This window comes from Chrysemys picta, chromosome 3 (assembly GCF_011386835.1).
Source record: "Chrysemys picta bellii isolate R12L10 chromosome 3, ASM1138683v2, whole genome shotgun sequence".
NCBI lineage: Eukaryota > Metazoa > Chordata > Testudines > Emydidae > Chrysemys > Chrysemys picta.
The window spans coordinates 88278594-88297091 of NC_088793.1; the positions used below are offsets into that span (position 1 = coordinate 88278594).

The following is an 18498-nucleotide window of genomic DNA, read 5'->3' on the forward strand; positions in this document are numbered from 1 at the left end:
TCCGAAGAAGTGGGCTGTAGTCCACGAAAGCTTATGCTCTAATAAATTTGTTAGTCTCTAAGGTGCCACAAGTACTCCTGTTCTTCTTTTTGCGGATACAGACTAACACGGCTGCTACTTTGAAACCTGACATTAAAGTGAGACTTGCCAGCATTGAGATCTGTTAGACATTTATAAAAATTAGACTGAACAAAGCAATAGAAAATACCCTGTGAAGGATAGTCCTGTGTTAATGAGGGGCAGAGGGGAAGGGGCTAGACTAAGCTGACAGGTCTTTCCCATGTGTGAGAGACCAGTTTGAACAGAAGAGATTTTGCATTCTTTACTGGAGTTTAAACATTTTTATTATGTGCTTAATTGTAAAAGAGAAGAGTAAACATTAAAAGAATATCATGCCCCTTCTGGGCCAAACAAAAAGATAACAGGGTTTCCTCTCAGCCAAAATCCAAATCAAAGGCAAGATCATTTCTAGCCTAGTGTGAGTATATTGGTATTGGGGAACAGCAAGGTGAGGAAAGCATACAAAGAACTTTCCACCCCTCATACAAAGGCAAGGACCAAGAGCTGCAATGGAAAGATCATGCTTCCTGGATCTTGCCCTGGCTTGTTATGGCTCCTCTCTGAGCCTAAAGATATAAGGCATTACTTGCTTCAGTCAAGTCTAAAGTATAGCTTATTCCTGCCAAATTCCACAGAATATCCCAAGCAGAGCCACCACCCTCCATGGGTTCTTCCCTCTCCGACATAGCCAAAATTCTTCACAGCACTCCCCTCTTCTATAGCATTCTGTGGGGAATTAACTCTCCACAGCTGGGCTAGTGCTTTGAACCTGCTACTCTGAACAGGCAAGTGTGGTTCATCTTGTAGCCAGAGAGATAATCTTTGTTGCCAATTTGTGGCATAAACTCTAGCTGCTGTGATTTTAAGAGAAGGCACGGTGAGTACTAACAGTTTGCAAAGGGAGATAATTTTTTTTTAAGTAAATACTTAGTCATAGTTGTTAAGTGCCAGTGATAAAGCAGAATTTGTAAAGGTTGGTACCCTACCCAGCAAAAATCTCCAAAAATTTCTGGGCTTAAATATGTCCCTCTTCCTGCTAGGAAACAAGTCTTGTCATCCCTTTACCCTACCACCCATTATTACTTTGGTGCCAAGTGCAAAAAAACTTGCTACTGACCTATGGGATATTCCAGGAGCAGCCACCAGTCCCAGTTCCCACCCAGGGTGTTCCTGAAGCAGGTAGCAGGCACTGCCCCTCACACTAGTTGTTTGATAGGCCTCAGGAACTGGAAATTTAGGAGAGCAGACGTGCCAAAAGAAGAGAATGGGCGATAGCCACTCCTATCATCTAAAGGAGAGCAGTCCTACCAGTTTCCCTTAAGAGGAAATTTCTACCACTGGAAGCCCCCAGTGTGGGATGTGGGCCTACAAAATATGCATACAAGTGGGAAGAAAGTTATCTGGCTGCCACCTGAGGGAGGTAGCAGGCTTATATGAGATGAAGAGGTTTCGGGCCTGCTCCAGGGGAGGGGTGATGGTGTGTGAGACCAAAAAATGGGTAGTGTGGTTTGGATGGAGGTGCCTCCATACATTCAGATAAGCATTGCAGTAATAATATATAATTATGTAATGTTTGTAAAGTGCTTTAAGATGATCAGATGAAAGACATTCTATCAGTGCAAAGTTTTATTATTTTTAATCCAGCGTCTTTGTTTTTGTATTATAGGAGAGTGTAAACAGAAAAGTCAAACTGGCCTTCTTTGTAATATTCATTTGATTTTACCCTTAGGGTTAGCATGTAACACTATAGTATCCTTCCTCTGAACAACAAATACCACCCAGCCAAATTCTGCAGTGCTTTCTCAGGACTGGATCCAACTTCCATGAGCTTTAGTGGAAGTTGTCCCATAAGAACAACTGAAGGATTACACTCATTTGTATAAATAATTGCAGTGCTTGCCTTTTAATCCCTATTCAAGATATTGGTTTTAAACTTTCATATATTTTTTAATTTTTTTCCTTGATATTTTATTGCTGATGTACAGTGTGTTGAATACTTTGAGATAGGAGGTCCTAAAATATATAGATGTATTTGTAATTATATTTATGTCTTACTAATTATATACTCTTTTATTATTATTGCTTCTGGCCTTATGACACTTCTTCTGCCCAAATGTCATGACTTACTCTAGTTCCTAGCAGTATGGCTGGGAATGAAACTGGGCCTTTTGGTTAAGAGTTTCCATAAAGATTAATCCCCTTATATTATTCTGTCTCACTTTAAATTTGAAAAATTCTGATGTTTAAATTCGTATTACACTAAGGCCAGATGTGTTGTTAGCCAGCATCCCTAATACAGATCCCCCAAATTAAAGCAATTGAGACAGGCAAGAAATTGAGTATTCTGTATATATTTAATGATTTATTTTAGTAATTCCTTACAAGACAGGGGAAAAGACCTGAGAGACCACTAAACAAAATATATTAGGGACCTAATCCAGCTTCTATTTAGGTCAGTGGAAACCTTTCCATTGACTTCAGTGGGAGTTGGATTAGATCCTACGTCAGAAAGCACAGTTGGTAACCTTTAAAAAAATACAGTATTACATACTGTGCACACATATGTTTATGTAATCCGTCTATATATTCACACTCATTCATGTAGCCATAACTATAGATATAATCCCTGACCCTCCAATACTTATGGATATGCTTAACTTTACTCCAACGGGACTGTTCGTGTGATTAAAGTTAAGCATGTGCTTGAGTGTTTGAAGATAGGAGCTTGCAGATATATTTATTTATATGCATATAAATGTTTCTTTAAATCAAGTATGACCCCTTTCCCTCCCTCCCTCCCCCAGTAAAAGGGAAAATATCTCAGTCACACATATTTGGCTAATCAGAGTGATACTGGATTACATATTGTTTCACAACTTCTCCCATCTTGTGGGGGTAGGGGATATACACACACAATTATTTCCTCACACACACACCCCAATATACGTGTTACCTGATCAAACAAAGACAGAGAAAATCTATAAACACTGTATGAACTGAAGCACAGCACATCACTAAACTAGTTTTATAAGAGTACATTAATGTTTGCAAAACCCTCAATAAATGCCACTATACATTATACTCAATGCTATAATGTTTATCTAAAGAGGGAAGTTCACTTCAAACAAAAGCTCTGCATTTAGTGCCTCACCTTTAATTGCAGATATAAGCAGACTAAAATATATTACACCACATTTCTGATACTAGGTATCAGCACAATATACTAGTTGCCAGTAGCTATCCCTCTCTCTTTCCCTGGCATGTGGCTAGATCCTTTGTAGAAGGAATATTGTCTGTCACTATTCACCTATCAAAAGCACAATCACTGACTGAGACAGATAAAGTTGTTTGAATACTTCATTTAAAATCCCCAATAATCACTCACGATTTGGATTAGACCAACATGCATTTGAAGTTATGGGCTGATAAGGGGGGAAAAAAATCACTCTGGTACTCTATTCTTGTGCGATGTGTAAGCATCCTGCTTCCTCTTCATAGAGCCATGAATAACATGCTGTAAAAGATACATCTAGGGGACTTAACTAATGCTACATAACACCTTCTGCTGCGTAGTTGCAGGCCCTACTGTAGTTAATGGGGATTTTGGTTGTGTGTCTGAGGGTTGAATTTGGCCCCAAATGCCTATGGATTGAGAATCTAAGAGAGCTTCTCCTTTCTTTCTTCAAATTAAATTATAACTTCAAAGATTTGGGTTTTGGCGCTACGTTTTGTTTGTTTTAATTTACGTATTTAATTAATTTAGTTTCATTTGAGAACTACTCTGAGCAGGTTTAGACAGCAAAGTGGTAAAAAATCCGAGTTTAATAGGAGGAGACATCTCTAAAATAGTCAGGGCTTGGCTACACTGGCGCTTTACAGCGCTGCAACTTTCTCACTCAGGGGTGTGAAAAAACACCCCCTGAGGGCAGCAAGTTACAGCGCTGTAAAGTGCCAGTGTAAACAGTGCCCCAGCACTGGTAGCCGCGCTCCCAGCACTGGTAGCTATGCCCCTCGTGGAGGTGGAGTACCTGCAGCGCTGGGAGAGCTCTCTCCCAGCACTGGTGTGCGACCACACTTGAACTTCAAAGCATTGCTGCGGGAGCACTCCCGTGGCAGCGTTTTGAAGTTTCGAATGTAGCCACGGCCTCAGTGTAGACTCAGCCCAGATGTGGCTTTCTTTAACATCTGTATTATAGCAGGTCATATTACATAGCATGAACCTGTTTTCTTCTTTTAAACGTGGATCCTCTTTGTTAAAAGTGCTTTCTTCCCCTCATAGGCCTGCAATAATTAATTAAAGCTTTGTCCAGTGAGAAGTATTCTGAATCATAGAATCCTAGAATATCAGGGTTGGAAGGGACATCAGGAGGTCATCTAGTCCAACCCCCTGCTCAAAGCAGGACCTAAACCACAACTAAATCATGAAGTCCTAAGATATTTATTTTTATTGGTTGGAATGGAAACAAAATGCCTATTGTAGGATTGACAGAGAATTCTTACAACTAACTTCAACTGATCTAACATCTTAAACATGAAAGCATTTCTGAGGGGCCCAACTACAGAATGGCAGAACTACAAATACCATGGAGATTTCCAGGCCTAAATATTCAGACATATGTACAGTATGCCAGAGATGAAAAATGAATAAGAAAATAAGTGCTTTATGGCATTATATAAAGATGCCAAAAAGTACTTTATCCCTTGTCTGGCTTCTTCCCATCCCTCCAAACAAAACAAAAGGTACATAAGAACATAAGAATAGCCATATTGGGTTAGATCAAAGGTCCATCCAGCCCAGTATCCTGTCTGCTGACAGTAGCCAATGCCAGGTGCCCCAAAGGGAGTGAACCTAACAGATAATGATCAAGTGATCTCTCTCCTGCCATCCCTCTCCACCCTCTGACAGACAGAAGCTAGGGACACCATTCCTTACCCATCCTGGCTAATAACCATTAGAGGACTTAACCTACATGAATTTATCTAGTTCTCTTTTAAACCCTGTTATAGTTCTAGCCTTCACAACCTCCTCAGGTAAGGAGTTCACTGTGCGCTGTGTGAAGAAGAACTTCCTTTTATTTGTTTTAACCCTGCTGCCCATTAATTTCATTTTGTGGCCCCTAGTTCTTACATTATGGGAACAAGTAAATAACTTTTCCTTGTTCACTTTCTTCACACCACTCATGATTTCATATACCTCTATCATATCCCCCCTCAGTCTCCTCTTTTCCAAGCTGAAAAGTCCTAGTCTCTTTAATCTCTCCTCATAGGGGACCCATTCCAAACCCCTAATCATTTTAGTTGCCCTTCTCTGAACATTTTCTAATGCCAGTATATCTTTTTTGAGATGAGGAGACCACAACTGCACGCAGTATTCAAGATGTGGGCATACCATGGATTTATATAAGGGCAATAAGATATTATCTGTCTTATTCTCTATCCCTTTTTTAATGATTCCTAACATCCTGCTTGCTTTTTTGACTGCTGCTTCACACTGCATGGATGTCTTCAGAGAACTATCCACGATGACTCCAAGATCTCTTTCCTGATTAGTTGTAGCTAAATTAGCCCCCATCATATTGTATGTATAGCTGGGATTATTTTTCCAATGTGCATTACTTTACATTTATCCACATTAAATTTGCCATTTTGTTGTCCAAACTCTTAGTTTTGTGAGATCTTTTTGAAGTTCTTCAGTCTGCTTTTGACTTAACTATCTTGAGCAGTTTGGTTTGCAGACGATACTAAAGGAGCTCAGTGGTTTGAGCATTGGCCTGCTAAACCCAGGATTATGAGTTCAATCCTTGAGGGGGCCACTTAGGGATCTGAGGCAAAAATCTGTCTGGGGATTGGTCCTGCTTTGAGCAGGGGGTTGGACTAGATGACCTCCTGAGGTCCCTTCCAACCCTGATATTCTATGAAAAGGAAAAAATCCTGAATCCCTGACTGTATTATACATCATTCACTACAAGTCTGCAACTGCTAAAGAAAATACTATAAATAAAATATTAAATGAAAAAAGCATGCCTTCAGTGTTACAGTTGCACAAAAGACCCAAAAGTTGTTCCTCTATGGGGTCTTCCTCCTCTTCAGTGAAGTACTTCCTGACTTCAGGAATGCTGGTGTCCCTGTCCAGAAGGAAGTTTCAGCATATCCAGTCCATCAAAGGATACTGTGGGGAGATCCCTCTTGCCAACTAGAGGATTCTTGGGAGTCAGGGACCTCTTGCCTATCTAGCAAAGGATCCTGTGGGTGGGTGCCCCTTCTGCCAGGTTCCAACCACAATGGTAAGGGCTATGAGCCCTCCTGCTCCCCAGCACAGTGTTCTGTGCTGGAGGGCTTCCTGCCAGAGTGGAGGTGTTGGCAGCAAAAGACACCCCCCCCAAACAGTCATTTTCTGGGTGGCAGGAGGGCCACCCCTCATCAGAGGTCTGTAGTGATACTAGAGACTGCAGAGCCAGGGACTCTATGCCTGGATCTGTTCTACTTGGTGACTAATCTGGCCCTGCTGTCATCAGCTGTGCTGGCTCCACTTCAGAACCAAAGTCCAGAGCCAAAGAAAGAGTGGAAAGGAAATACAGGCAGCAGCAGTCTGTAGTCTAGAGGGGTTAGAACATGTTTCCATTTACTGTGCACATTGTGAGCCAGTGTCACTAAACAGAGAGGGAAACAAAACCAGGAGGAGGGTGGCCAGAAAATTGTGGGCTCAAAGACAAAAAGTCCTGTAATTTCCCATACTCACATTTTCCAGCTCTTTGTTGACTTTAAATACATCTATTAAGAGCTGCTAGGCCACTACCCTGCCACGAGACTGAAGTAGCACCATGGAAAATCTCACTGACTCATGCACTGGAAGAAGGTGGCGCATCTCAGAAAGCTAGTTCAGCACTGTGGATTCCTGACTCAGCAGCAGCTGGAAGAGATATAAGAGGAACTTGAATCATCTGAAACCAAGCTCTTGGCCACTTGTGATAATTAAAGATCCCAGGTCACTTTTCACAAGAGGAGGGGTATTACCCACAGTGTCTTGGCCAAATTCTAAAGCAGGTAGATACAAAGTGCCTAACTAAATATTCCCTGAAGTTTCCACCATATTATACAGTGCATACCCTAAATGATTATATAGAGTTGCTGTCTCTCACCCAAGAATTGGCTGCAGTGATTGCTTTGCCTACCTCACAGGCAAATTGTGAGGCTTAGTTAATTAATGTCTGCAAAGCACTTTGCCACCCTCAGACAAAAACCTGTAGTAAAAAAGTAAACGAAGACCAAAAAATGAGTAGGAAAATGAGATCTGGAGGGAAGAGAAAAGTGAAGAGTGCAAGCAGAAAATTTCCTCACCTGTCTGCATGTCTCTGACCATCCCTATGTTTGGAAAAGATACCTGAAATATGCCAAAATAGTTGGCCTTGACACTAATTCCAAAAAAAGGAGCCTGATGCTGATCTCATGTAGGCTAGTTTTACTAATTATCTCCATATACTTTAGTGGGGTTATTCCTGATTTAAGTGAGATCAGAACCAGGCTCAAAGGGCTCAGTGTAAAGATGAGTCCAATCAGGAACATAGATTCTGAACCCCCTGACACTTTGGACCCTGATTAGGATTTGAACCAGAACACCATATCCCAAACTCCTCGAACCCTGAGGACTTTCAGATCCAAATCCAGACTTTGTGGCTTTATTCCATCTCAGGTGAAGAAGTATATGAAGCCAAACATAGCTGCTTAATCAGGTTTATAGTTTACATCCCAAACCCATAAATTTGGGATGTAAACACCAGCTGGACTTGATTCATCAAAATGTCTTCCTGCTAGGAGCACACCATCCCTAAGCCCAGAGGGGTTTTATGGGGGAATTGGAGAGCACTATCCAGACTTAGAGCAAAATTCTCCTCTTAGGTTTACACAGCAGAGCTCAGCTCCCATATTCTGCTCTCCCTACTGGCACAGAACACACATACTGGGGTCTGGTCTACACTAAAACGTTACGTCGACCCAGATACGTTGCTCAGGAGTATGAAAAATCCACACCCCTGAGTGGCGTAGTTAAACCAACCTAATCCCTGGCATAGACAATGCTACATTGACAGAAGAATTCTTCCCTTGACCTAGCTTCCGCCTTTTGGGGAGATGGATAGGTAATGAGAGTATCTACACTGAAGCCGCACAGCAGCACAGCTGCAGCTATGCCACTGTAGCATTTGAAGTGTATGCAAGCCCTAGGAGAGAAGAATAACCGAGTCAAGATTTGGCATGTGGCTCTAACATGTGATTCCATAGCAGCAAGGTGGAGTCTAAACAAGTACGTAGATGAATGAGGGCCCTGGTCCTCCATAGAAGGGCCCATCAATTCACACAAGACATTTTTTAATGAGTAACAGTGACCACTATTTTTCCTGCATCTGCACAACAGTAATTAAAAGCAGCAGCAGAAGTAAGCTGGTTTTATAAATATCTAGCTCTTCAGCTACTGCTCCCACCTCTCCTTTCTTTCCCTAGCCCTCATCTTTCAGACACCTTTTCAAATTGTTTTATTATTCAAAAAAAGCTGAAGTTTTATGATATATTGAAGGGATATGTAGGAAAGGATATGATCCAAGTAGAGCAGTTAACCAAGCATTAACGGTAACATTTGAGAAATGGCCCCTTATTGTAAAACCAACACCTTAATCAACGTCATGGACAAGAATTTACAGCATGTATATGAAGATGGGTAGTTAAAGCGAGACCTTAGCATTAATGTCTTTACCTCTGAGACAACATACTTTATGTGCCAGCAATGATGCTCTGTTTGCTATAGTATCTCTTTGTTCTTTCTATTGAAGAGTACTGCAAATAGTCACAAACAATTCTGCATAATCAGTTCACGAGTTACTGTAGACTTGCTTTTAGAGAAGATGGGCCCGTTCTCCCAAGTAGGAGTCAGCACCTCTGTATTAATGCACACGTTAGCTTGAATTTTCATAATTGCACATGCATAATTTGTGGTACCTGCACATAAACTATGGACACCTGGGCTATTATATATCATACTTTCTCACGTCTGCTCCTTCCTTGCAGCATGGGGGCATAATAAATTATACATGTTATTTCCCACTTTAACCATTACGCATGGATGTGTGCTATCATTGAGGGGAGGGCTATGTCTGAGAGTTTCCACTATGGCTCCTAGGGGATTCCTACACATGATATTATAAAGAACAATGCAAACACATGAGTGCAATACAGCAATGGGCTCCAGTTGCAAAATTCAAATCCAAATCTGGATTTCAAACACCGCAAATTTTGTGGCCAATCAGAGTTTGGATCAGCCAATTTAGCAGGCGCTGACTCCGGTAATCATGCCTAGTGGTTGAAGCGTAGGTCACAGAAAGGTATAGGGTTGGGCCAAGGGTGGCACTGGAATTGAGACCCAAGGACAGGCTGGGGTCAAAACTGAGATCAGAGTCCACTGATAAACCAGAATCAGAACCATAGCCAGAGTCCAGGTGTAGGCCAGAGGTCAAAGCTGAGTAGTCAGAGTCTGAGGGTTTGGGAAGGATCAGTAGGCAAGGCTGGAGTGCGTTGGTGATGGGGCTGGAGCGAGGCTGGAGTAGGGTAGGGACGATGCTATGACAGGGCTCAGGCAAGGCTGGGGAAGGAGCAGACTGGGAGTCTCAAGAGTCTGTTGCATGGTGAGGCAACAGGAGGGTTCCTTGTGCTGTTGCTCAGACTGATCTGCAGCTTGGTGGGATTGTGAAAATACCTGACCCCGGGGCATCATCTGACCCAAGCTCTGCTTAGCAATAGGTTGCTGCTGCATGCCTGAGGGCGGAGCCACTGCAGGCTCTGGTGGAGCAGTAAGTCAGTGCAGCTAGGTTGTTGCTACCTGAGAGCTGACTCACCACAGCACCTATCGAATCACCAGGGAAAGGTGGGCATCCCCCAACTGAAGGGGAGGAGCCACTGGACCCAGGCATCAAATGATCATAGGGGACAACTAATGAAAAAACAGGGATGGGAGTGAGGGTCACAGGGTCAAAATCAGGGATCCAGAGGAGGACATCAAGCAGAGAACTACTGCTTCTCAAAGGCAGACTCACCACAGCAGCTGAGCCAGCAGCCTTGGTTTGGCTGTGAGTTTGCCTCACATCAGTAAAAAGACCAGGACAAGTGGCAAAATTCCAGTATGGAACTGGATTTGAATTCTGAACCACCAGCAATGTTTGAGGATCAATGAAGCAAAGGTTTTGCTTCAAGTCTCTCTTTAGCAGAACGTATACTCTCCACATACAACCTTTCACCAGTAGTACTCACACACCCTCAACATACAAATGGAGTGGATTTGTGGGTACTTGGATTAAAGGAAAATATTGGTTTTGAGATGAGGAGGAGAAGAAGCATCTCCATCCATTCTGCTTATGCTGATGGTGCTCATGCAACCAGTTTCTACTGGTTCCAAGCTCTCTGCTCTTAGACCAGGGGTCGGCAACGTTTGGCATGCGGCTCGCCAGGGTAAGCACCTTAGCAGGCCGGGCCAGTTTATTTACCTGCTGATGCGGCAGGTTCGGCCGATCGCGGTCCCCACTGGCCGCGGTTCACCGTCCCGGGCCAATGGGGGCGGCGGGAAGCCGCGGCCAGCTCATCCCTCACCCGCGCCTTCCCGCCGCCCCCATTGGCCCGGGACGGTGAACCGCGGCCAGTGGGGACCGCGATCGGCCGAACCTGCCGTGTCAGCACGTAAATAAACTGGCCCGGCCCGCTAGGGTGCTTACCTTGGCGAGCCACGTGCCAAACATTGCCGACCCCTGTCTTAGACAAAACTCACTTTTCTGTAACTTAGCTTGTGAGGAGACTCTGAAAATGGACATGAATGCAGAATATGTTCCTGTCCTCCAGGGCAGGAACCATCTTTCACTTTGTGTTTTGTACAATGTCAAGCATACTGTCAATACTTAACAAGTAGTGAACAATAATAGTATTTCTGCAATAATATCAGACATTGAGGATGGAAACAGTAACAAGCCCTGATTCAGAAAAGCATTTAAGCACATGCTTAAATCCATAACTACTCAGAACAGCACTTGTGTGCTTGGGATTTAAGCACATGCTTGAAGTTGATTTTGAATCATTTCAACATTGAGGGTATATCTGCATGGGAACAAAAAACCTGCGGCTGGCCTGGGGCTGAAAAATTGCTGTATAAACATTTGGGCTTGTGCTGGAACCTGAGCTGTGGGACCCTGCGAGTTTGAGAACTGCGGCACAAGACTCAGCAATGATCAGTGTCAGCTTTTCACTTTTGGGCCAGATCATCCCCTTCCCCAGCAATATTTGTGGAAGTTGGTCTGGGTAGCTGGAGAGTGAGAAATCCATGAGGATCCAGGCCCTTGCAAAGCTTTTCTAGGAAGCTGTAAATGGGGCAGAGGTTGCTCCCTGCACAATGCCAGTGGTTCCATGCAGAAAAACCAAAGAAGTCACCACTTTCCATGTCCTCTCTGTCAGTTGGAGACACAGCGTCAGTGAATCCCCAACAGCAGCTACCCTTGAAGAGTCCCTTTTAGATGGTTTCCTCCACTGTTAAGTGAGAGGAGGAGCACAAAATAGTTAAATGCAACCCAAAATGTAGTTGACACTTTTGAGAACATAGCCAATATATCTTGCCCACGATCACAGCAAGTCAGCAACCTGAGAATTCTAACTCGCAGTCCAAAGTGCAGTGCACAAGGTCAAACAGTGTGCCTAATGAATCACAAAACCACTGTGCCAACCAGAAAAGTTTGCTGTTTGCACTGATACAGCCAGGAGATCACGTTTAAAATGAAAGACTGGAGCTGGAGCTTATTGTTCAGTGATGATACACTGCTATTAGGCCCTCTGAAAAATACCTACTTGGTGTTTGGGTATGTCTGCTACACAACTGGGACCAAACAGAGTAAAAGCCAGTATGTTTTCTAAGACTGTTTACAGCAAGAAATGGCTGATCATAATGCTGGAGATTGAGAGACATTTTGACTGGGGTAATTCAAAGGCGCCCAGTTTTACAGTCTGTTTAGTTGCACCACTTAAACTCAAGGGGCATTAGCTGTCAGGAAAGCAAGCAAGCAGGACTCTTTGCAGGTTTGCTGGCCTTCTACTTCCAGCACAGCCTTCTCAGCTTTCCTTTTGAATTGGAGTTAACTGGCCCTGTTACTCAGAGATGTTTGTGTTGTGTCTATGTGTAAATATTTTAAAATACCCTGTTCATTCCGATGCTCACATCTCAGCTCTATTCTCCTGGCAATAGCACCTCACGTGTAGTCCAAGCAGCAGATGCAAAGTCCCCAAGCTTTAAAATAAAAATCAGAAACAGGGATTATTAGAGAAACGGTCTTGGTGTGTGACACAGGTGTATTCAAGTTCACAGATTACAACTACTGAGCTGATAATAATTAGTTTAATTTTCACAGGGAGTCAGACTTGCCTGGCATTGTGTCCATGGCCAGCAATGTACATTCTGAGGTGCTGGGTGTGAGAGTTAAAACCAGTGGTGCAATACAGCGGTATGGTACACCAGTACCACCAGCACCAGTAAGATATTTATAGCCGGTACACCGTACAGAAAGACACAGAAGGAGCAGGACGTGGGGTCACTGGGCGGCTCGACATTGGCAGCGCCTCCGGTGTGACTGTACCGCCCCCCAGCCCACCCCCAGCCCTTCCATGCAGCTGCATCTCCTCTCTGTACACCAGTCCCGCTGGAGGACAGGGCTGGAGGCGGGACTAGGGGCAGTACAGCCACGCCAGAGGAGCTGCCAGTGTGGTTCCGCTGCGGTTCTGGAGAGCCCTGTGGTTCAGAAGTCTCCGACGCAGTGGAGGAGGACAGAGCCTGCCCCACAGGTAATGTGGGATGGATCATGGCGAGGGGACAGGGAGAGCGCGGAGGCCCCAGGCTGGGGGCAGGGAGGACTCACGTGGGGGGTCCCCCCTTTATGTCCCTCCCATGAGTGCAGCATACTGGTAAGAAATGAAATCTACTTGCACCACCTGGTTAAAACTCATACAAATTAGCCAGTCAGCTGCAGGAATAGAAGTATAAAACCCATTAACACTTGATCCTTTCACACCAAGAGGGACTTCGGTTAAATCAGTGTCAAGAAGTTGAATATTTTTTACTTTGATTTTAAAAGGATATTTTTTCTTACTACAGTTCCCTCTGAGGCTACCCAAACATAAATCTGCCATTCTTTGGATGGTTAACAATAGATAACCTCAGTCCTTGCATTCAGAGGAAATATACTTATGAAAAAGAATTCCAGAATGATAGGAAAAAAACAAAAGAAGCCAAAAAAAAAAAACAAAATAGAACCAATGCGCACCATTATTTTGCCTCAGTCATTCTGGTCTTATTCTGCACTGCTGGAATTCCGTCTAAAATTTCCTTCATTTAACTTGCTTCTACTGGTGTTTGACAACTACTTCCACTGAAGTTTTCCTTACTGACTGTACTGTAACACACTTAGGAATGGATCCAGAGGTGAATCAAAGACTTTGTCTACACTAAGCAGGTTTGGCAATGAATCTATGTCAGCAAAACCCTATAATGTAGATAGATACAGTTCTATTGGTATAAAAGTGCCTATGCCAGTATAGCTTTTTGCAGGTCAGGCTGACTTTCCAATGCATTTTAATGACACAGGGATTTGCCTGTTACTCAGTGTCTAATAGGAATAAAGTTATTTACAGGTTTATTAAGAGATAAACATTTTTGGATCTTAAATTTCTTGTGTGCAGGAAGTTGGTCCAAAGTGTGGAAGAGGGAGGGTATCAGTCATAGAGAGCACTTTAGAACTAGAATTTTTCTATGGCCCTAGGTTGTGTAACATGTCTCAGTTGTTGACTAAACTTTGGCCATGAAGTATGAAGGGTTTGGGTTTTTTTGCTAGTGAGTAACAGGGAATCATCTGATTAAACCTACTTAATATATTTTTGTTTGTTTGTTGGTATCCTTTCATCTGCGAGAGATGGTGGGAATTGCAGCCTATGATGCACAAGCGACCAGCGAGCTTTTGCGAACAGGGGCTGCCAACAGGGAGTTTCGCAAGGGAGTTTGGAAAGAGAGTGGGAAGGGAGCGAGGGTCCCTTGCCGGTTCTATCTGTTTTCCCTTTATTCCCCTTAAAACCTATAAACCAACTACATTCAAAACTTCTTGCTTAAACAACCCTTGCAGCGGACAGGGGGCTGCAGACAGGGGAGTTTGAGAGGAAGTTTGACAGAGGGAGGCTTATGATGGTTAGGAAGACCCGCAACACCTGTGCCAGCACTGCTTCTGTCTCCTCCACTTGCACCTGTAGCCAGACAGAGCGCCTGAGCATGGATGCTTCTACCCAGATCCTGGTGTGGTTTTGCAGAGACTGTAACTTGCCATTTCCACTTACTGATATCCAGGCTGGGGGGACCATCCAATGTGAAAGGTGCCTGCTGGTGGAATCTCTCAGGCAGCAGGTGGGAGAGCTACAGGAGGAGGTGGCTAGGTTGAGGAGCATCCGTATCCACGAGCAATTCCTGGACAGTGTCCATGTGGAGACAGCTGAGGTAGCTGTCCCAGTACACAGGACTGCTGATACACCACTGGTGGAGGAGGAGATGGCTCAGAGTGGACACTGGCAGCTGGTTACTTCTGGCAGCAGGCAGTGCACCACCCCTGCTCCGAACCCTCCCGCCATGGTAATAGGTAACCGTTATGCTCTTCTTGATACAGGAGAGAAGGAATCACCCCCTGCAGTAAAGGAGGAGAAGCCCCTCATACCCCTAAGGCTGGGAGGTCTGCTGCCACCACTGCGAATAGGAAACGTGGTGGTCGGAGACTCTCTGCTGAGGGGGACAGAGGCACCCATCTGTCGCCCTGACATTTCATCTTGGGAGGTATGCTGCCTGCCGGGGGCCCAAATCCGAAATGTTATGGAGGCATTGTCGAGGATTATCCAGCCCTCTGACTACTACCCCATGCTACTCATCCATGTGGATACAAATGATACTGCGAGGTGTGACACTGAGCGGATCAAGAGTGACTACAGGGCTCTGGGAGTACGGGTGAAGGAGTTTGGAGCGCAGGTGGTATTCTCTTCGATTCTTCAAAGGTAGGGGCCCGGGCAGAGACAGATGCATCATGGAGGTGAATGCCTGGCTGCGAAGATGGTGTCGCCAGGAGGGCTTTGGCTTCCTCGACCACGGGATGCTATTCGAGGAAGGACTGCTAGGCAGAGATGGCGTTCACCTTTCGAGGAGGGGAAAGACCCTATCTGAACACAGACTGGCTAACCTAGTGAGGAGGGCTTTAAACTAGGTTCAACGGGGACAGGTGAGCAAAGCCCACAGGTAAGTGGGGAACATGGAGACCTGGGAGATGGGTCGGAAACAAGAGGGAGCGTGGGCTATAATGGCAGAGAGAAAGGAGGGTCAGGGCAAAACTGGGAGACAAGATTGAACCAGTATCTTAGATGTCTATACACAAATGCAAGAAGTATGGGTAGTAAGCAGGAAGAACTGGAAGTGCTAATAAATAAATACAACTATGACATTGTTGGCATCACTGAAACTTGGTGGGATAATACACATGATTGGAATGTTGGTGTGGATGGGTACAGCTTGCTCAGGAAGGATAAATGGGGGAAAAGGGAGGAGGCGTTGCCTTATCAGGGGTGTCAAACTCAATTGCACAGGGGGCCAAAACTCAAAACTCGCGGGCCGAACAGTATAACCATTTATTTAACAGACTAAATATTTATGTTTTTTAACCATTAATATGAACCAAAATACAGGATATCATTCCAAAATAAATACATTTCAACTTAAAATATTTTGCTCTTCATAAAAAAATATCCTGTCAATACAATACATTCAAAATCTGTACATGCTGGAATATTAAAAAATCTGAAAATATAAATAAAAAATTGAATTTAAAGCAAAAGTATAATCATAACAAATCATAACATTCCATTTTCTTGTCCTATTTAGTCAGAGCCTGATACTTGGAGTCTTTTCTTTGCAACAAGTTCGTTTATGTTTGGGGTTAGGTTCTGTGTTGTGAAGATTCTCAGGATCGATTGCAGGTGTTCATCAGTGAGGCGACTCCTGTGTGACGTTTTGTTAATTTTCATCACAGAGAACAGCTGCTCGCACAGATATGTGCTGCCAAACATGGACAGGATTCGAGCCGCATGTTGGCGGAGCTGCGGCATCGCTTCAGGAATGAAGCGAGTGAACTGTGCTGGCCCCGCAGTGTCGTACTTTGCCTTCAGTGTCCCGTTACATTGCAGTTCTATCAGCTCCATCTGCATTTCTACAGGTGCGGTTTCCACATCGACTGCAAATGGGTTGCGAAGCAGCTCGAAGTTACTTTTCTGTGCCTCAAAGTCACTGAAGCGCCGTGCGAACTCAGTGCGCAGCGCGCTGAGTTTTTCAGCAAAGGTGGCATTTGGGAAAACTGTGGCACTTTCTTGGTTCCGTATTACTTGGCAACAGGGAAAGTGAGACAAGTTGCATTGGTGCATTTGTGTCTCCCATAAGCGCAGCTTCACTTGAAATGCCTTCACTGCATCATGCATATCGGTTATTATGTGCTCCCGTCCCTGGAGTTGAAGGTTTAAAGCGCTAAGATGCGACGTTATGTCAGCCAGGAACGCCAACTCACATTTCCACTTTTCATCCCGCAGAACTGTGCAGTCTTTCCCCTTACTGTCCATGAACTGGCAGATTTCCTCTCGCAGCTCAAAGTGTCTTTTGAGAACTTTTCCCCGACTTAGCCACCGGACCTCCGTATGATATGGCATATCGCCAAACTCGCTATCTATTTCCCACAGAAAAGACTGGAATTGGCGGTGATTTAAACCGTGGGCTCTGATAAAGTTGACGGTTTGTGTTACAGTGTTCATCACATGATCCATTTTTAGGACTTTAGCACTCAGCGATTCCTGGTGTATGATGCAGTGATACACTGTCAACTCACCGGCACAGTTCTCCTCCCGCATCTTTGAGCGCATCTTTCCCACCAGTCCATTTTTTTCACCACACATAGCAGGTGCGCCATCTGTTGTAAGTCCAACGAGTTTTTCCCACGGCAGTTTCATGTCGGTTACACTTTGAAATACATTTCCAAAGATGTCTTCTCCTTTCGTTGTCCCGTGCATCGATTTAATGTCCAGTATTTCCTCTGTTACGCACAAATTGGAATCCACACCACGGATAAATATCGCCAGCTGTGCAGTGTCAGTCGCGTCAGTAGTTTCATCCACGGCAAGGGAGTATGCAACAAAATCTTTTGCTCTTTCAATCAACTGTGTTTTCAAATCAGTCGCCATCTCACAAACCCGATTAGCAACAGTGTTTCTGCTGAGGCTTACATTTGCAAACGCTCGCGTTTTATCTGGACAAAGGACGTCGCACACTTTCATCATACAATTCTTTACGAATTCCCCCTCGGTAAACGGCCGTCCTGATTTGGCGATCTCTTCGGCCACAATGAAACTTGCTTTCACAGCAGCTTCACTTTGTGATTTTGCTTTGGTGAAAAACGTCTGCTGGGATGTCAAATTCTTCTTCAACTCCTCTACCTTTTGTAGCTTCTGTCCTGCGCTCAGGTTTTTGAATTTGTTCTCATGTTTCGTCTCGTAGTGCCGTCTTAGGTTATACTCCTTCATTACAGCGATATTACTCCCGCAAAGGAGACACACTGGTTTACCTGCAATTTCAGTAAACATATACTCATTCTCCCACCGGCTTTGAAAGCCTCGGTTTTCAGAATCAATTTTTCTCTTGGCCATTGTTGGGGTCTAGCTTTGATTTGATATTAGCGTTGTATACATCAACAGACCGCGAACTTGAACCGCGGCTTGCCGTTGGCGGCAATTGCACTGCATCATGGGATTTGTAGTGTGTGTTATTGGGGCGTCATATCACAGGGCCATTAAAAACAGATATATAAAACGATTTCGCGGGCCGGATATAATTGTATGGCGGGCCGGATGTGGCCCGCGGGCCTTGAGTTTGACACATGTGCCTTATATATTAAAAATGTACACACTTGGACTGAGGTGGAGATGGACATAAGAGACAGAAGTGTTGAGAGTCTCTGGGTTAGACTAAAAGGGGTAAAAAACAAGGGTGATGTCATGCTAGGAGTCTACTACAGGCCACCTAACCAGGTGGAAGAGGTGGATGAGGCTTTTTTTAAACAACTAACAAAATCATCCAAAGCCCAAGATTTGGTAGTGATGGGGGACTTCAACTATCCAAATATATGTTGGGAAAATAACACAGCGGGGCACAGACTATCCAACAAATTCTTGTACTGCATTGCAGACAATTTTTTATTTCAGAAGGTTGAAAAAGCTACTGGGGGGAAGCTGTTCTAGATTTGATTTTAACAAATAGGGAGGAACTCATTGAGAATTTGAAAGTAGAAGGCAGCTTGGGTGAAAGTG

At 44.2% G+C, this 18498-nt stretch overlaps 1 protein-coding gene and 2 long non-coding RNA genes across 3 annotated transcripts in view; all 3 read right to left on the reverse strand.

Moving 5' to 3' along the window:
* Positions 1–6965, reverse strand: part of LOC122174439 (uncharacterized) — a 33524-nt gene extending 26559 nt beyond the window's left edge. Inside the window, exon 1 of the long non-coding RNA XR_010599242.1 lies at positions 6800–6965. This is a non-coding gene — a long non-coding RNA (uncharacterized LOC122174439). The remainder of the gene's footprint in view (positions 1–6799) is intronic.
* Positions 6966–12278: 5313 nt separating this feature from the next.
* The window catches only part of LOC101948928 (uncharacterized), a 145398-nt gene continuing 139178 nt past the window's right edge, over positions 12279–18498 (reverse strand). The window contains exon 3 of the long non-coding RNA XR_002888286.3: positions 12279–12364. This is a non-coding gene — a long non-coding RNA (uncharacterized LOC101948928). The remainder of the gene's footprint in view (positions 12365–18498) is intronic.
* LOC135982308 (general transcription factor II-I repeat domain-containing protein 2A-like) lies at positions 15578–18078 on the reverse strand. Its single transcript, XM_065588327.1, has one exon. The coding sequence runs from the start codon at positions 17836–17838 to the stop codon at positions 16030–16032; it is 1809 nt and encodes a 602-aa protein (XP_065444399.1). The 5' UTR covers positions 17839–18078; the 3' UTR covers positions 15578–16029.